Source organism: Podarcis liolepis, assembly GCF_965112155.1.
Source record: "Podarcis liolepis genome assembly, chromosome: 8".
Classification (NCBI taxonomy): Eukaryota; Metazoa; Chordata; class Lepidosauria; order Squamata; family Lacertidae; genus Podarcis; species Podarcis liolepis.
The window spans coordinates 48029161-48043841 of NC_139560.1; the positions used below are offsets into that span (position 1 = coordinate 48029161).

Below are 14681 nucleotides of genomic sequence, written 5' to 3' on the forward strand. Positions count from 1 at the left end.
AGACGCATAATGCTTCCACTTTAAAATCCTTATTCATTGCGTCCAGCCTGTCAGTTACTTTGCCTTTGATCTATAAGCTTTGCCGGAAGACGGACTTCCTGTTTCTCGTCACTCCGCTTTCAGCCAAATTTAAAATCTTGAAATTCTTAAGGATCTTAAGGTTGTAAAGTCCCAATTACTCACGGGTTGTTGTTTTCCGAAATTGAAGGTTTCAGGAAGAAAGGTCAGCGCTGATCGGCAACAGCAGCGCGGCTTCGCTCCGCTGACTGCGAAACGACCCTCAGTGCCGCTACCCCCTCCGCGATCCGGAGCCCCGTTACGGGGTCCCTTCAACGTTTCAGAGGCTGCTTCTGGCACCCGCCGGGTCCCGGGACCACAGGCTCTTACCCCCTGTGGTTTTCCTGAGTGGGTCTCCGCTTCGCCGTAGCGGACGACCCGTTTTCAGCGGAGCTCCCTCTCCTTACCAGGAGCAGGCAGCCATTACCGAACGCGCCGCCTCCGGAAGTCTAGATCCGTGATATTATTGTCACTCAAAAGAACCTCATCATTTTTGCCAGGGTGTGCCTACTTCTTTGTGTGAACAAAGATTTCAGAAAGTGATCTCTGGGTCTCTTAACAAAATGAGTGATGTCTTCCATCTGAGGTTGACGACAAAGACAAAGTCTGTCTGCATATGGGACTTTGTTGTAGAGCCATCCAATACTGCAGTGAGCATCACTTGGAAACACAGCTCAATAACTGCATTTCTAAAGGAAATTTGTGAGAGGTTGGTCAGAGAACCAGTTCTGCAATGCTCTGTTCTTAAGAGTGAGTACCAAGGGGGAAAATTGGCGTCCCTTTTCTGAATTCTATCCAGAAGTGCCAATCCCTTACTTGACACTTATTCAAGATCAAAGCAGAGCTCAGTTCTGGAAATTAATAATAGTCTTACAGATCTTAACAAACTGCTTTCCAGAGGTGCTTATCTTTCAACTCCATATAACACAGCACTCAATGGTATAGTAGCAATAGTAGCATAGTAGCAATTTTCAAAATATTTTAACTGAGCGCAGTTCACTCTTGCCTTAATTGTTGGCCACCCAGATTCTGTACAAAGAAGAGCTGTTGATATTCCTGATGGTAGAGAGTATAGGTGGTAATAATAGTAATAATCATCATCATCATCATCTACACAGTTTCCAAAACTTCAGTGGAGTTCACATCAGAGCACCTGATTTCAACACCATAGAGCATTTCAGTAAGCACCAAATATCTTTGCAGTATCCCTTCTATTACAGTAAGATGTGTTGATTGTGTGTAGTTATTAATTGTAGAAGTTATCAAATAGGCCTCAGTTCTGTGACAATTTGCTGGTAGACATCAACAAGATTTGGATATTTGGAGTGTCATGTGCCTTCAGACCATTCTCTTGGCATTATTCTATTGTTGCCGAACAACTCCAGGCACGCCTGGAAGAAGCGGACCATTTGGATCCCTTCCAGTCGGGATTCAGGCCTCATCATGGGACTGAAACTGCCTTGGTCGCACTGGTTGATGATCTCCGGCGGGCTAGGGACAAAGGTGAGAGCTGTTTCCTAGTTCTGCTGGATCTCTCAGCGGCGTTCGATACCATCGACCATAGCATCCTTCTGGACCATCTTGAGGGGCTGGGAGCTGGGGGCACTGTTATACAGTGGTTCCGCTCCTTCCTCCTGGGCCGTGTTCAGAAAGTGGTGGTGGGGGATGAGTGTTCAGACCCCTGGGCTCTCACTTGTGGGGTGCCTCAGGGTTCTGTCCTCTCCCCCATGCTTTTCAACATCTACATGCGGCCGCTGGGAGAGATCATCAGGAGGTCTGGGCTGGGTGTTCATCAGTATGCCGATGATACCCAGCTCTACCTCTCTTTTAAATCAGAACCAGTGAAGGCGGTGAAGGTCCTGTGTGAGTGTCTGGAGGCGGTTGGAGGATGGATGGCGGCTAACAGATTGAGGTTGAATCCTGACAAGACAGAAGTACTGTTCTTGGGGGACAGAAGGCGGGCAGGTGTGGAGGATTCCCTGGTCCTGAATGGGGTAACTGTGCCCCTGAAGGACCAGGTGCGCAGCCTGGGAGTCATTTTGGACTCACAGCTGTCCATGGAGGCACAGGTCAAATCTGTGTCCAGGGCAGCTGTTTACCAGCTCCATCTGGTACGTAGGCTGAGACCCTATCTGCCTGCGGACTGTCTCGCCAGCGTGGTGCATGCTCTGGTTATCTCCCGCTTGGACTACTGCAATGCACTCTACGTGGGGCTACCTTTGAAGGTGACTCGGAAACTACAACTAATCCAGAATGCGGCAGCTAGACTGGTGACTGGGAGCGGCCGCCGAGACCATATAACACCGGTCTTGAAAGACCTGCATTGGCTCCCAGTACGTTTCCGAGCACAATTCAAAGTGTTGGTGCTGACCTTTAAAGCCCTAAACGGCCTCGGTCCAGTATACCTGAAGGAGCGTCTCCACCTCCATCATTCTGGCCGGACGCTGAGGTCCAGCGCCGAGGGCCTTCTGGCGGTTCCCTCATTGCGAGAAGCAAAGCTACAGGGAACCAGGCAGAGGGCCTTCTCGGTAGTGGCGCCCGCCCTGTGGAACACCCTTCCAGCAGATGTCAAGGCGATAAACAACTACCTGACATTCAGGAGACATCTTAAGGCAGCCCTGTTCAGGGAAGTTTTTAACGTGTGATATTTTATTGTATTTTTGGTTTTTATGGAAGCCGCCCAGAGTGGCTGGGGAGGCCCAGCCAGATGGGCGGGGTATAAATAATAAATTATTATTATTATTATTATTCTCTATGTTCTCTGGATACATAATTCAGTTACATACAATGGTCAACACTAGGGTTACCATTTCAAAAAGTAAATTTCGAAGGAGACCATCGAAATTGTATGGCTTTTTTTTTTTACTTTACAAAATTCCCTTTGAGATGTCTTATTTAGACATTTGTTGTTGTTCATATATCTATGTCATATTTTAGTGTTAAAAATACGGCTAATGTAATGTGATTTCTCAAGATGTGCTGGAGTTACACTACTTGCTGATCTTTTCAGAAAGTTCATGCGTTTTTTGAGGGTGTTTCCAAAAATCAAAATGCTATGCATATAACACATAGAATTCTGTACTCTCCCAAAACCCTGTATTAATTTACACATATTATAACTGCCACTGATGGAATCTGGATCCCTGATCCCTTTAGCTACAGTGGTGTCCAATGCTCTGTGGTTATTGTGTGAAACGAATCTTATTCCAACTCTTTTGCAAATGTTAAAAGATCCACCTTGTTACACAGGAGACTTTCCCAAACCATAATGGTAAATGTTTGTTTTTCTTAAAAGTTCTTTCTAAATGTTTTGTGCATTTTCATTTATTTATATATTGCATTGTGTACTAGCAGTCTGGACAAGGCAGTGTCAATACAAAGAGCCTTTTTCATTCCTCTCTTCTCTTTTTTCCTTTCCTTTTTTTAAGTTAATGGCAAATGACTTATAGCCTTCTAGTGGAAAAGAAACAAATCATTTTTTGTCTCTTAGTTTCACTCTCACAACAGGGGCTCTTATGAATCTCCAGGGCTACTAGCGGCTGATTGAGCTTTCATTTCTTTTCTTGGGAAGTGCATGAAAGGTTTTAAGTCTTGACACAAACAGGAAAACAGAGTCCAAGCATTTGTCCTAAAGGCATGAAACCCTAAATAGTCACTGTGCAGTGATAGTCTATTTCCCTCAAGGACCAGCAATTCTCTTGTTCCTTATTCTTTCAAGACTAGAAGCACAAAGCTTTATTTTATCTCATTTTCAACACGCTTTGAAAACTCAGAATGCAAATGCTTGTTTAAGGAAGGCTCTATTGTCACTTGGTTATGGCAAAACTTGTTCTCTCTCACTCCCATCTTTAATATATCTTCACTGAAACTTGGATCGGCTAAAGGTAAGATTTGCATATTTGTGAAGAGTCATTATTTTCTTTATGGGTTTTATTTATGGGTTGAAAATCCTTGTTATATATTGATAAGATATCTGCATGTATGTAATCGTCTTGATGGGCAATATGGGCAAAAAAATGTTAGTACCACAGTACAATGTATACTGAGACTAAGTTAGTTGCATTTAATTCCCATTGAAATCGAAGGAACTTAAGCTATGGCTAAAATTTCACACTGATTTCAGTGTGACTTAAGTACAGTGTAATTAGTTTGGATCAAACACACTTGTTATTCAAAACCCCTGACAGAAATTATGGTTAATTCAATAAATTTAATATATATCACAGTTATTCTAATTAAAGAAAGTTTTGAAGCTTAAACCTTAAAGTTATACATGAATGTTCTAAGAAACTAAGAAACCCACCCCAGGATGTAAAATCCAAGAGATTAAAACTGCCTTAACTGTTCCTGCTCTTCTTATGTTAGATACAGAACAATATTATGTCAAATATAGTATATTAAAAGCATGCAACACATCATAATATTTTAGCAGATGTAGCCTGTACTTGCACAGGAAGATACTAAAAAATTCTGTTTAAATCTAGACTGAACGGATTGACCATAAATGACAGCCTTGCCTAACATGCATTTCAGTAGGAAGTGGGCTTTAAAAGCTACATTACAGTAAAAGCCAGGATAAACAATTTGGGAGGCTCATGGGAAGATAGCATTACAACCACTTATTGTGCTTATGTTCCTAGAGTGCTTGCAGAGAGAGACAGAGAGAAGCGAGAAAACCTTCGAAATATGGGAAATCATCCATAAAATATTTGCTCATATAAGGGATTTATCAATGCATAAGGGGAAACCTTGCAAAGTTAAAAGGATCCTAATTTTTAACAGCCTTTTTAGAGTAGAGCATCTACATGCAGCTGATCACATAATGCATCACAGATGCTTGGTGCACCCATACTGTATCATCCTGAGAGGCAACCAATTCTGAACAGGAGGCATATTTTGAATTGATCAGTGGAGCATCAGCTATGTTGGATTTTCCCTTTGCCACAAACAAAGGGCTCTTGTTAACCCTTTCTTTGCAAGTATAGAGAGCAGCAGAGGTTCTGGAAGAGCTACCCCTTTGGGCAGCCTGGCAGTCCATCCTTGCTTGCTTGCATCTTGGAAAATGAAGTAGCAGCTGAAGTGCACAAGGGCAGAATTCTGAGAGTTGCTGCTTATATGGGAGGAGAAGGCTAAAGAATGCTTACAAACAGGGCTAATGTGGTTAAAGTGAGACTGAAAGTATACAGAACCTATACAAAAAAGGAGTGAGGACTCACTAGTAGAATCTGGTAATTACCAAACACTTCAAATTCTGATGCTCTTTGTCATCACTTAAACCAGGGGTGAGCTATCTCAGGCCCTGGGAACAATGCAGCTCTCTGAATCTCAGTGTTGGGGTCTCACAATAAGCCACACAATATCCCCAGGCCACAACCTCTTTCCCCAGGCTATATTCCCTGGAATGTGCCATTGGACTGTGACAACTCCTCTTGCTTGGTGGGTGGAAAGGTTTGTACTGAAACCTTACTTTACATGGCTGGAATGCAGCTTACAGTACAAAGGCAAGAATGTCATTCATTGGCCTGCCTTCCTTTTCCTTTAGTGCCACCCATTTTTGTCTCTGTCTCTACCCCGCTATCCTCCAGTGCATGTGACATGCACACATCAAAGGTTGCCCAGGAGCAACACCTGAACAGATATATATATATATATACAGCCAATTAAATGCCACAGAGGGTTGTCATATACATCTATTATTATTATTATTATTAATGTAACATTTTAAACATACACATTTTAAATCATTTTTAAACAATCCCTTTTAAAGTTTGAATCATCGGTAACCAAGTCTTTCCATAGTAGGCAAGGAGTACACTGACGATTTGTTGTGTATGTTTTTTATAAATTCCTTTGGGAAGCACTTTGTTTGGAAAGCAATCTATATGTCTCAAAAATAAATAAAATAAATAAATTGAAGCTCAAGTTGTACTTCTAACAAAAAAACCAGGAAGGTACATAATAACAACCAAATGGTTCTAGCGCTCTCCAGACAATTTTACAAGTTAATATGGCAAGCCAAGCAGTGAAGAATAACACTTTACTATGCTGCTTTATAAGCAATGTCTTGTATTTATTGCAGTTAATATCTGGATGCTCAGCGTAAGTAAATGTGAAACTAGCATTCCACTGGGCATCACATTTGGAATGGTATTTAGGATGTTGTATTGAATCACTTTTATCAGCCATGACTTATTTGACAATGATTTTTCCTGAAAGAATTTGCTCCATGTGCTGCATATTCTGATATACTCCTGATTAGGCCACTGTAACACAATCCATGTGCAAATTTAAAAAAGAAAGAAAGAAAGTTGTTTGGAAGTTGCAACAGGTGCTGGATGTGGCGGCCATGTTAATGTATTGTGGTGTTAGTCACATAGAGCGTAAAACATGGATCCTCTGTGAGCTCCAGTGACTACTAGCTTGCACCAAGCTAAATTCAAAGTGCTGGTGCTTCCCTTTATGAACCAGGTCCACTTGAGGGAATGATTTCCTGTAAGTTTTTGACTGGTTGATTTTCTGTCACATTAGTGTGACGAGGGCTTTTTTGTGGGTGTTGAACAAATTATGGAAGCAATTGCACATTGAGTTTTGTCATATTGCTAGGCTTTAGAGACAAGCTTTTCATGGTTGATGTCTAATTGCTCTACTCTATATATTTTCTGATGCTTTTAAGCTTTCTTCTTGTTCTCTGCCTTGAGAACTGTTATACCAAAATGTGGGCTATACATTTTCTAAGTAAATAATTGGATTATGCCTCCCTTGCCTTTAGATCTGAAGGTGGTTACTTATACACAGTGCTTTTTTTCTAGGGGGAGGGCAGGAGTAGGCATACCCCTAAACATTTTGTGAATCTAAGTTTGGCCACATTGAGGGGCACTATTTCAATATGAGTAGGAAAGTGAGAGTACCCCTAAACATTTTTTTAGAAAAAAACACTGCTTATAACTCTCTGATATGCAAGGTTTGCCAGACACACATTTTGAATAATGCATTGTGAATTGCTCTTACAATGTTGTTTACTCTTTCATGGAACTGAAACAAGGAGAAAAATACCTCGAGTAGCAATAAGGCTTTACTCTACTGCCCATGGTTTCCTAAAACATATTGTCAGCATTAGATTGGAGATAAGCGTGTTTCACTCATGTCTCCTGCACCTGTTCAAGGGATTAATCACAAAGTTAGTACATTGCCTTGTGCAACACAAGAAGCCATGTGGCTGTTCAAAACATTTATGTTGTCTTTGATTCAGAAGTAGTCATTTAAGAACGACGAAGAAGAAGAAGAAGAAGAAGAAGAAGAAGAAGAAGAAGAAGAAGAAGAAGAAGAAGAAGAAGAAATAAACCAGTATAAATGACATCTGGCTTTTTCTTCCCTTCCTTCTTTGCTTGTTGAATTATTTAAGCTTCTCCCAATTTCCAGGTTTCTTAAGTTTGCGGTAGCAACTGTATCTTGTACTTGTTATAAATAATTTGTATAGCAGCATGTGAGTTGCTGGCAAAGCGCTGCTCAAAGCCACCCTGCCGATTCAGCTGCTGTTTTTTTACTCTTGTTTGATTTTAGTGATGCTGCAGGCTGTACAGTGCAGACTGCAGCCTTGGCAAAAATGGGAAATAGTACATAGTGTTTGCTAGAGATATTAGTACCTCCCTCAGACACCACTAGAAGTCCTTGAATACAAAGAATTAGATATATTTCCATTTTACGGCAAGTGTGATATGATCCATCTTCTCATGTGGCAACTTCAATGTATGCATCCAAACCCTTATCCTATTCCAGTTCTTAATCACAGAGCTGCATGGTCTAGTTGTATTTCAATACTGTTCAGGGTTTAAGTCCACCAATTTATCCATCTGTAAGCTTTTAGTACTAATTTTAATTTAGTCTTGGTTCAGACAGTAGTGTTTACTATTCTTCCCTGCTCCCTCTTTGGGTATATATTATACACCTGTGTATTTTAGTATACTCTGAGAAATGGAATATTCCAGTATATCATAGCTACACAAAGTAATATAAGTACTAGGGGTGCAAGTCGGATTAATTTAAAAGCCTTTAATTGATCCCTGATTAATCGGGATCCCTGATTAATCGGACAGCAGCAGAATTAACTTTTTAAAAAGTTTACATGTATAAGAACTTTAAAAAAAAGATAGCAGCAAACAGCATATTTTAAAAAATATTCCGTCACACATAAGGGAACGACTCTTTTAAGTTGGTGGCTGAAGTATACATGTGCATGATTATCCAAATTATTTTCTTTAACAAAATGCGTATACCATTTGATTGTATTTTTTAAAAAAACCTGTAACCATTCCACAGTTTTTTAAAAATAAAACCATTAAAATTATTAGTTAAAATAGGTATTTATAATATTCAAATGATTATTAAAATCCAGAGTAGCTAAAAAGAAATAAAACACATGTGACTTATGTATGGATAGGCTTGCATAAACAAAAATGTTTAAAGCAGGCAGCAAAAAGAGTACAGCAAAGTTGTCTGCCTGATGCCAACAATCAGGGAGTTCCATAGTATCAGACTGATTTCTTTCAAGTGGTGGAATTAGTATTATTTGCAACCTGTAACAGTGCCAGTTCTGCAGGTCAAAACAGTCAAATGGGGTTATAAGGAACGTGAGGAATAAGGGGAAGTATGCATCCCCCCCAACAGTTGGCCATATGCAAATTAATGCAGATTTAATTGACCAAGCAATTAAAACACAAACAGTGGGTAACCTATGAGTATCCCTTATCAAACACCACCAGGTCAGTTGTCTACCTATCACTATGTAGCAATGTGGGGCTGCTGAAAATACAATGAAAAGTGCCAAGAAGGCAGGTGATGATGTACAATATCTGCATTTTCTCCCACACTACTCCCACCTGCTGTAAGGCAAAACTTTCTGTATTAAACAACAACAACAACAAAAAAGATTGGACCACAGAGAACCAGAGCAAGAGAAGCTGAGGCTGCCCTCAGCTTCCCTGCTCTGGGAGACGTAAAATAGATGTTTTGGTTGCTAGTTAGCAACTACCAGTTGCATTCACACACCAAGTTGCCCATTCCTTGGTATGTTTTGGTAGTGCATCGTCTGTGACCACTGTGATCACTTAATTGTGGGGTGGTGGTTGTTTCATATTCTATGTCCAAGACTTCTCTGGCTTTCATACAAGAGTGATTAGTGAAACATTAACATGTCAGAAGCAGCAACAGTTTTCAAGCAATGCTGAAGCACAAATGAGATTTTCCACCTGAAACCAATATAACATCATATTCTAAGTTTCTCAATCTCTTAAAAATGCAACCTGTGAATGATTTCTAAGTCGATGAAAGGAAGAACTGAGGCAGGTGAGCTGTGACGTAGAATAGTGGGCTTTTTTGTTCTACAGTGTTTATCTTCTAATGTAATTGCACTCCTAACTTGCCATTTCCTCATTTTTGTGTACATGAGCACATGTGCACGCTGCTCAGGCTTGCATCCCAGAGAGGCAGGGTGAACATAATGGGTGTAAAGCAAGATTCATCACTTGTGGATGAAACGGCGCTCCTCGCTTATCCTGGCTGCTCATCAAGATAGCTTTTCTCAGAGACATTAGGCTTTACTTTCTGCAGCAATAAAGCTGCCAATAAAGCAAAATTAAGGCAACAGCTATGACATAGGTAACTCCAAGGAAATTACCAGGTAGCCATACAAATACAGAGTTTTACTAGATGTCCATATTTACTATAATTATTCAGTTTAATTTGTAGAAAGAGCCATAGTTCAGTGATAGAGAACGTGCTCTGCATGTAGAAGGACCCAGATCCACTCCCTGGTGTCTTCAGGATCTTTGGTAGAATTTTCAGCTTGAAATGTGAGTTGTTACAAGCCGGATGATACAGTTCTGAGCATTTATAATGCAATTGGACTATAACACAATAGTTGTGCATATGCTTTGTATGCAGAAGTACCCCGTTTCAATTCCTGGATTCTCTGGGTAGAAGGTGAGTTAGGAAACGATAGGAGATGCCTCTGCTCGAGAGTCTCTGTGAATCAGCAGTAGCCAATGCTGGCTTAGATGACATGACTGAGTATGTGGCAGATCTATTGGTTAATATGCTGACTGAATAGATAATGTTGTAGGGCTTTTGTGAGTCAACTAAGCGGGCCTGGTTACAAATTAAAGGCCCTACTTCCTTTATGCTAACTGCTTTGGGGCAAACTTTCATGATTACTGGAGCTTCCTATCCATGTAATGATATACGATTGATTCTAAAGTTACAGTAAATGTAAAAAAAGCATTGCATGTCATCTTAAAATTACGCCTTTTCAGTATTTACCCAGACTAATTATTCTGCTTCATACTCAGTGCCTGCACATAATGATCCACTGCTATCCAAATAAGAACCCTCTCTATAAACGAGGATTAAATATGTCTGTTAACTACAATGTGGTTCTGTTGCTGCTCTTCTGTTCTGTGGATTCTTTGCTATGCATCGCTTAATTGAATGGAAAGCACAGTCATTCTGCTATCATTACTCAGCCTCTGATTAGGTGTCACTAAACTAGCTCTTTGTGTAGTATGATTTATTTAGCCTTTGAGTACATGAATGTAACTGCTAATTAGATTGATAAAGCCTATACAACAATCAATGTGTCTGATCGACTTTTAAATGTTGCACCAGTATTATGCAGAGACATGGTAAAAATCTATGTGTATCAGCAAGGAAAATAACTAATCCCTGTTTTATTCCATTACTAATGGAAACATAATGGTCCATGAAGCTTATGATCTTTCTTTGCCAACAAAATGATTTCCCAGGGAGCTTTTCTTTTGCAATTTTTTTCTGGGATGAAGTTAATCTAAGATCAGGATGCATTGGAACCATTTTCGAACCTTGCATATGCAATAAACACTTGGCAAATGGCAACTGCATGGTGGTGTTTGTTTTACACTGGGGGGAGTTCTCAACCCCACCAATCATCCTACCCAGACAGCATCATTCTACAGTATATATTTCCCACATATTTTATTGAATGCATCTGGCTTAAAATTGAACCCCACGGATCTCATGTTGAGCTGTTCAAACTGATTTTGGCTGTGTGATCAACTTCACAGCAGTTGGAAGGTAGGTCAGGTCAATGGAATAAGCCAAACATTTTGAATTAATAGACTAATGATAAATTCCAGGTTAGCTGAATTGCAACAGTTTCACTTTCTTATACAGCAAGCCCAAAACTTATACAGAGGTTATGTTCTGGGGGTGGTGCCTAAAGGCAAAATCACGTACTGTATGGGGTTCAATGGCTGGTGAGATTGCCAAAGTCATTTTTCTTTTCTGTCCCCTTTTTAAAAAATTCTCTTCCTTGCCTTGGACGTAAAGCTGAATACACACACATTAAATGTGAAGCTCAGCGACACAGGTTGCTTACTATCACAGTTCCATTTATAGTGCTGTCACAATGCTGTCACATGTTAATGTGCTTCACATGTTTAACTTTCTTCATGGAAAAATAAAAATCAGTGTAAAAGTGAAGCTGCCCTAGGCTGTTATCTGAAAAAAATATTAACTAGAAATAATCTTTATTTCAGTCAATAGGACACCTCCTTATAAAATGGTTTTAGAGTCATGCCACTATTACTAATGAATATGTGTCTGGCTTTCACCTATTATTTTGAGCAAATTGCAAATACTTCTGCAATTTAGAGATTACTGATGTGTTTTATATTTTAAATTTGTGTTGAGTAGGTGCGATTTTGCCTGTGAGTATGTTACATAGATTTGTTTAATATTGTTGGTTATTTTAGATTTTGCTAGCATTACACAATCTGTTCTGTGTTTGTTATATGGTTGGAAGAACACCCTGTTGCTGGGACTATAAACTCTTTCTGCCTAATATGGGAGTGTGCATCACCAGCTGGGGCTAACTGAAGTGATGAAGGTGTGAGGTGTAGGGATGGCAAGGTTCTTGGTCAGTATTCTCCCTCTAGGAGGCTGGAAACTAATTCCTTCACAGTGACTGACAGAAAATGTAATCCAAGCAAGCCATATTATGCTCATAGCTGTCAACTTTTCCCTTTTCTTGCCAGGAATCCTATTCAGAATAAGGGAATTTTCCTTTAGAAAAGGGAAACGACAGCTATGATTATGCTCCTTATTCTCTTTAGCCATCAGCTAAAGTCATGCTGACCACATGACCCAGAAAAACCGTCTGCGGACAAACTTCGGCTCCCTTGGCCAGTAAAGCGAGATGAGCACCACAACCCCAGAGTCATTTGCGACTGGACTTAACTGTCAGGGGTCCTTTACCTTTATCTTTACCTTTTTAAAGGTTGAAAAAAACCTCTTCCAACCTATGGGCGCAAATTAAGCAGATATTGATTTCATGCTATGTGTAGCCAAACAACAAACAAGCAGGAAGATGGCTTTCTGCTTAAGGCTGAAGCTTCCTGGTTGATGGTATGACAAAGGATAAGTGGCTGTGAGAGGCTTCAGATTCAGCCAGCATAAGCGCTCAGCTGGTTTGAGGAAGTTACATGCTTCCTGCTGAATTGGGGTTGAGAATGTAAGAATGGCATAGCCATGGCTAAGCCGGGGGAGCCCCAGATCCACCTACTCCACCCACTCATTCCAGCAGATCTTGGATTTGGATTATGCTGTTAAGTCTTTGCAAATACACTCAAAACTTGACTAGTAAGATTCTGTGATTTTTTAAATTCTTTAATCCGTGTCTTTCTACAGGAAATCTCTTCCTCGATGCCAAAGAATTAACAGAATGCTGTCCAATGAATCCTTGCGGCCTCCAGTGTACAGCCGCTCCAATTCTCAAGCCTCTGTTGACAGCACTTCCATGGAAGATTTCTGGTGTGAGGTAGAAAATATCAAAGAGAACACAGAAGATAGGCAAGATGAGCAAACCCTATTAGATGTCAAGGCTCCAGACGGTGTGTATAGACACTTCAAATACATCCTTACATGTGCTTGCCTTACATTGTGCTGGCAAAATGGGACTTTGCCCCCTCTCCACCAGCGCCCTCCCCAAATCTGCTTCAGAGACACAGGAAAATGCCCAAAAGGGCATGCAGGAGGAGGAGAGGGTTCATGCACAAGAACTGCTTGTGCTGGTGGAATGATGTCCTTAGCACAACATTAAATACAACCCATTACATCTGCTTTAGAATTGCAAATTCTTTGAAAAACTCCCTGTTTTACACAAAGAACTGGGTACAATCTATACAGTAAGTACCAGTAGTAAATTTCACAGCGTTGTGGACTGCATGTTATATGTGTATACAATATAGGTGTAGTAATTTAAGATAAATGCAGATGTTCAGTGAGTGGCGCATGTATTGGGCACATCCACCTGTGACAGTATGGGCCACAGTCTGTGCCATAAGAGAGGAGGGAGGGAGGCAAACACCAGGTAGGTCAGTCCTATCCTTCACCATTGCAACCACATGGATATATCCCCCCCTCCAAAAAATATTGATCTGCTAAACAGTCCTTTGACATCTGGAACATTTTAAACTAATCTCACATTCTCTCTCTATAGTGGGCAGACTGGTTAGGTAATAAATTAATTAAACGTGGTGTGAATAAGACCTCATACAAACTCAGGTTTTTGTAGGGTAGCGAGTTAACAGTTTTTTGAAAATATTTTCTTTTTAAAAAAGAAAACTTAAAAGTTTTAAATATCTTCTCTATAGTCATACAAGTTGTGTAATTTTATAAACTTGCCCTATAATTCATCAAAGGCTGCACCTTAATTGGCTCACTCGTGTTTTTAAACAGTAGCATCTTCAAAATCTTGGCAACTGTCCAGCCAGCATTAAGGTCATCTTTTCAGTCCCTCTGATTTCAAGTGGAGTAAATTCCCTGGAGCTAAGCAACTTTCGAACTCTCCCACTGAAATCAGCGAAGCAGGCAGAATGACCCAAAATGTGTTCATTTCTGAGTACTCCCACATAGGTCAGTAGGACTTACTTCCTAGCAAGTCTGCTTAGCGTTGCAGGTTTTAAAGTACTTAACGTTGCCTAGATTAGCCCAGGCTCTAAATGTATCCCAAACAGAGATCCTTTATATATTGTATTTTTTTAAAAAAAAAGTATGTGAAAGTGCCATTGAGGCGACCTGGAGGTTAAATATCAGCTTGGAGACAGGAGAATGAGTTATTAGTCCTGTTTGTGGTCTTCCAAACAGTTTCAGAAGACGCATACAGTTTCATTGGCCTCAGGGGCCGAATCAATGAGTTGGTCATGCTGCTATACTGAGATTGTGTTGATAAAGATTACGAGGAAGCATTCTCTCAGGCTGAGAGAGGGAAAACTTCACTTTCTTGGAGCAGATGGCAATTTAATTTTCTATGTCTGTGTCTGCAAGACTAGTCCAACATTTTCTGAGAGGCTTAAGAATTGGCTGGGATATGATTTTCTAATTTCCTTTTTTAATGTCTGTCACTTCTTTACTTTCCCCCATAAAACTGTGGGTTCTGCACGGCCATTGTGTATGTGGAAAGAGTTTCATGTGCACAATGGAATGTCCATCACCCTCTTTCCCCATACATCCTACACCCCACCCCCCAATGATCTTAACACTCTCTGCTTACCTACTCTCTCAAGGCTTCCATTGCCCATTGGGGCCCAGCTCCC

At 40.5% G+C, this 14681-nt stretch overlaps 1 protein-coding gene across 2 annotated transcripts in view; it reads left to right on the forward strand.

The window, feature by feature from the left end:
- The window catches only part of ARHGAP28 (Rho GTPase activating protein 28), a 62310-nt gene that overhangs the window by 29169 nt on the left and 18460 nt on the right, over positions 1-14681 (forward strand). Inside the window, exons 1-2 of one of the 2 annotated variants that reach the window (XM_083518658.1) lie at positions 3666-3941; positions 12775-12977. In XM_083518658.1, coding sequence (XP_083374784.1) covers positions 12809-12977 — 169 coding nt within the window. In that variant the 5' untranslated portion in view covers positions 3666-3941; positions 12775-12808. Of the gene's footprint in view, positions 1-3665; positions 3942-12774; positions 12978-14681 lie in introns of those variants that run through there. The other variant, XM_083518657.1, reaches the window with a different exon arrangement.